The 4892-nt window shown below is 37.3% G+C and overlaps 1 protein-coding gene across 1 annotated transcript; it reads right to left on the bottom strand.

The window, feature by feature from the left end:
* Nucleotides 1-2759: 2759 nt before the first annotated feature.
* Nucleotides 2760-3821, bottom strand: LOC149203438 (uncharacterized). The gene is made up of 2 exons (XM_089401876.1): nucleotides 3427-3821; nucleotides 2760-3291 (listed from the first exon to the last, which is right to left on the bottom strand). The coding sequence occupies exons 1-2, from the start codon at nucleotides 3819-3821 to the stop codon at nucleotides 2760-2762; spliced, it is 927 nt and encodes a 308-aa protein (XP_089258002.1).
* Nucleotides 3822-4892: the final 1071 nt, after the last annotated feature.

Below are 4892 nucleotides of genomic sequence, written 5' to 3'. Positions count from 1 at the left end.
TATATGAAATATTTTTCTATTAGAATTATGTAAAACATGCATATATTCTCATTTCTCCCTTTATGAATGGAATTTAAGGATACACTCGAAAGTATAATAAAACCACAACACATATATTAATGTTTTTCTAATTTAGTATATGAAATTTTTTTCTATTAAAATTATGTAAAGCATGAATACATTCTCATTTCTCCCTTTATGAATGGAATTTAAAGATACACTTGAAAGTATAATAAAACCACAACACATATATTAATGTTTTTCTAACTTCATTATTCAGCAAAAGATGCATTTAATGAATGTGAAATATGGGGAAACCATCCATGTGACTTAGAAGGGAATGATCTTGCAATATCAAAATAATTTTTTAGATGGTTAATGACAATTTAATAAAAATATTTTAGGAAACAAATTAAAATATATTTAAATATAACAAAGTACACATAAATTTAATGGGAAAGGTAAATATTTTTGAATTTTCACTAATAGGGAGATAGATGTTCAAGAATACATATAGTCTAATATAGGTAACTCCTATATTACCACATATTGAAACTTTTATACTAAAAATGGTCATATTTGTAGTTTATAGTTACGAAGACAAATTCCTTAGTTCTTATTGTGATAAAAAAATCCATGAAATTGAGATAAAATCGAACATGCATAAGCAATATAATGAAATAAAATAAGAATCCAATGTTTCATTTACTAAATTGTAATACTATTAGAGGCCAAAACAAGAAGCAAAAAAAATCAAAATTATTTGTACACTTCAAACCATACAAAGTAAATTGTGCATGCTATTTTGAGAAGAAAACTCTATAGTGAATTTTCTTAAACAAACAAATCCAATAACCAAAATAAGATAAATTATCTCACTCCCCATATGATTAATAAAAATAGGTAAACACATGAGGAGTTCACTATAAAATGTATTTTCAAATATTTAAAATCTTTAACACATTTTTATTATAAATTTACATACTAGCACAATTATATAGGATCTATATAAATACATCGAGGATGAAAACTAGAGTACAATTAGATCTCAATTTCACATTTACAATACTGACACAATAAAATTATGAACTACTTCTTTAGCATAAATAAAATCTTAAATCAAAATACTTAGATCACATCATCATCATCATAAATGAAATAACTAGTGAATGTTAATAATTATGAATCCATAGTAAACATCAAAAACGTTACTTCATAATACATCTCACATTGCTAAAATTTCTAAGATTATGAAATTAACTATATTATTATTATCATCATTATTATTACTATTTTTTTCCCATGGAAAAAAGTCGTAATTTCTATTGATATATAAGAAATTACATTTTGTAGATGCAAAGGCATATGCATATGGAGGCGGAGTTGCCTGTCAAGTTCGAAAACAAAACTTTTGACCAGAAAGGTAATGAAAAGTTTTACCTCCACACAGGGAGTCTGTTATCTGCTAAAACTATATCTATGCATGTTCTCTAACATAGAGAGAACAACATCAAAATTGTAAGATGTCTCTTCACAGAGAGAGATACTAAGTATCAAAATCTGGGTTGTATATTCAAAACATAAATATAGACCAAAAAGATGTAAATACAAACATGCTATATACAGGTTTATTAGATCATATTATAGGGCTTGTAGCCCATTATCTCTGGTATCCACAAAAGGTATGTGATAATGCTGGTGGTAGGTCCCATCTATTTCCTCCTGGATCAGCCAGTCATTGCCCTGTCTAAGCGCTACCTCTTTGGAAAGGTGATCTGCCCCCGTGTTTTTCTCCCTGTAAATGTGGCGACAGGTAAAGGAGTCAAGAGAAGATATCAATCTTTTTGCTTCTTCTAATATATGCCTCAATGAAAATGAATTATAGTGGGATGCATTATTTAACCAATTGCAAACGATTTTGGAATCACCAAACAGCTGTAGATCTCTGCAATTCTTTTCCAATGCAAAATGAATGAGATGTTTAGCAGTGCAGAGTTCAGCATAATTATTGGTTCCCCTACCTAAATTTATTTGGATCTTGTAACAATGTGCATCATTTAGGTAGAGAATGGCTCTGCCACCACATCCAGCCTCCTGCGCAGAGCCATCAAAGTATGCCCACGGTTTTGATTTGTCTATGTTTTCTGGTATAATGGTGCGGGGAGGGGCATTGGAGTCCTCCTCGGAAGTAGATCATAATCCGCAATGGTATGAAGTAGGATGGCAGGCCAGTGGGGTATTTTGTGGTTGAAAATAGAATGGTTTCTAGCAATCCAAAGTGACCAACAAACTAGAAGAGGCATATTTCTTGATTTTCCGTTTTGACTTTGACACCATGTGCTCCAGGCATCCAGAATGTTGTGTCCTTGACATAATTTTAAGCTAGGATAGTGAGAAATGATGGAATTCCAATGTGCCTTAGTGGTGGGGCAATGTAGGAAGAGATGATCAATATTTTCTTCTTCATTGTGACACAGGTGACACCAGAAAGGGTTGTGGAAGGACCTTTTCATCAGATTTGACCCTGTGGGTATCTTATCAAACAAAATGTTCCACATCAGTAAGTGGGTATGAGGGGCCGGCTTGAGCTTCCAGAGTAATCACCAAGTCGGGTTTATGTTCGGGGGTTTGAATGGTTCCATTAATCTCATATATCCCGCTTTTGGAGAATATGTACCATGTTTGGCAAAGGCCCATATAATCTCATCCGGTCCTTTGGAAAGTCAGATGTGAGCCTGTGTGAGAGTGTCCATGTATTCCTACCAATCAGGTCGCCACTGTATAGGGATGTCCAGATCACGAGCCGATTTCCATGCTTGCTGTAGGAAGGAGGAATTGTTCCTGTCACCGATGTGTTTGATGTGGGTGATACCCCTGCTGTGTAAATGCCTTATCAAGTCTGTCGGTAGTCTGTGTGCATTGCCACAACCAACCCATGGGTCCGTGCCAATACGAACAGCATTTCCCTCCTTTATTCTCCATGTAATGCCTTCACAAAGGAGTGGTAATGCATTAATGACTGTCTTCCATACATTGGAGATGTTATTACTTGTTCTGTGCTGTTGTCTGAACCAGTCCATCAGGTTCATGGGCCATCTATATTTTACCTGTGCAACCCGGGACCAGAGGCTGTTTGAGGTGATAAGATTCCAACCGAGCTTTGCTTCCAGGGCTTTGGAAAAAAGATCAAGCCTTTTGATACCCCATCCTCCCCATCTCTTAGGCATTGCAATAGTGTCCCATTTGACCCAAGCAAATAATCTACCCGGTTGATTACCATTCCATAAAAACCTGCAGCATATACTTTGAAGTATGTTCAGTATACCTTTCAGTATCCAAGCTAGAGTCATCCAGAAAATAGGAGTGGCTTCAATCATAGCTTTAATAAGGGCTAATCTACCTACACGGGATAGGTATTTATGGTACCAAACCTGAAGGCGCTTCTCCACTTTTGCAATCAGCCATGTCCAGTCCGCGATCCTATACCCATTAGGCTTTAGCCTAAAGCCCAGATATTTAAGACCGTCCTCCAGGTTCAGTGAGGTAAAAGGGAAGCGCTGTGAGGTAAATATAATCTCATGTTGTGAGCAGCCAAAGGAAGTAATTGTAGATTTACCATCATTTATAGTCATCCCGGTTGCTTGTTGAAAAAGAGTGAAGATATTCTGTAGGACCGTGGTGTCACCAATACTACCATTTAAAAAAATGAGAATGTCATCAACAAATAATAGATGGGTGAGATAAAAATTCTCAGATATCTTAATGCCAGCCAGTTGATTCCTATTGCGGGCAGCTATGATGGCCCTGCTTAATCCTTCCATGATAAGTAAGAAAAGTAGTGGGGAGAGTGGGCATCCCTGCCTGAGACCCCTCTCCGAGAGGAAGAAAGATGTGGCTACCCCATTTAATAACACACTGTAAGATACGTCTTTAATGCAACTCATGATCCATTTGATATGTGCAAAGGGAAAGCCAAGATGAGTTAGAAGTAATCTTATGTAGAGCCAGTTAGCTCTATCAAAAGCCTTTGAGAGGTCCACCTTCAGAATCATGCCTTTCTGTTTCTTCATCTACATAGTGTGGAGGAGTTCTTGCACTGTGGCTATAGCCTCATGTATCTGTCTGTGCTGAAGGAAATCAAACTGCTCTGAGGATATGTGCGTGGAGAGGATAGGCTTCAGTCGGTTTGCTATGATCTTTGCAATAATCTTGTACAGGCAGTTACAGAGGGAAATGGGTCGGAAGTCGTTGAATGAGGAGGGATTGTCAGATTTTAGAATGAGGGCAATGAAGGTGGATTTGATGGCCGGGGAAATTCTTCCACTCCTTCTGCAGTCCTCCACAATCTTGAGTAAATCGTCCCCCAGGATGTCAAAAAAGGCTATGTAGAACTTAATGGTCCACCCATCCGGCCCAGGACTCTTGTCTTTTTTAAACCATTTTATAGTCACCTCAAGCTCCTTCTTCAATACTTCCATCATCAGGTCCTCTGAGTCTTCCTGTTGTACAAATCTGGGAAGGTATTCAACAATCCGCATGAATTCCATAATATTCACAACTCTGGGCGCCTTGTAGATGCCTTTGAAGTGGTCAATAGCTAATCTAGCCAGATCCCGTTGGGTTGATACTGATTGACCCTGATCATTACAAAGTTCCCAAATAGTGTTAATGGCCTTTCTGCTGTTAGCAAACTTATGAAAAAACTTAGTATTGTCATCTCCTTCAGTGAGCCAGATTGCCCGCTCCTGAGCCTCCAGCTCTCCTCCCTTTCCTTCAGAATTTGGGAACGCTTCGTGATGAGGGAGATATAATGATCTTTATCTTCTTGTGTTAGGAAAGTACCTGTTGAAGAGTCCTCATGGATGGAAATGGCCATCTCTACTTCCCTCAGG

Source organism: Pinus tabuliformis, chromosome 2_1, assembly GCF_031772625.1.
Source record: "Pinus tabuliformis cultivar Carrire ecotype Pingquan chromosome 2_1, CPIR1, whole genome shotgun sequence".
Taxonomy (NCBI): domain Eukaryota; kingdom Viridiplantae; phylum Streptophyta; class Pinopsida; order Pinales; family Pinaceae; genus Pinus; species Pinus tabuliformis.
Note: the sequence above shows the minus strand (reverse complement) of the source record. Positions and strands in the feature narration are given on the sequence as shown.

Coding starts and splice junctions, on each gene's coding strand:
- LOC149203438 (XM_089401876.1), bottom strand. CDS start 3,821: ATGGAAGGATTAAGCAGGGCCATCATAGCTGCCCGCAATAGGAATCAA. Junction 3,292..3,426: donor GAGAAGCGCCTTCAGGTTTG/GTACCATAAATA, acceptor TATATGCTGCAG/GTTTTTATGGAATGGTAATC.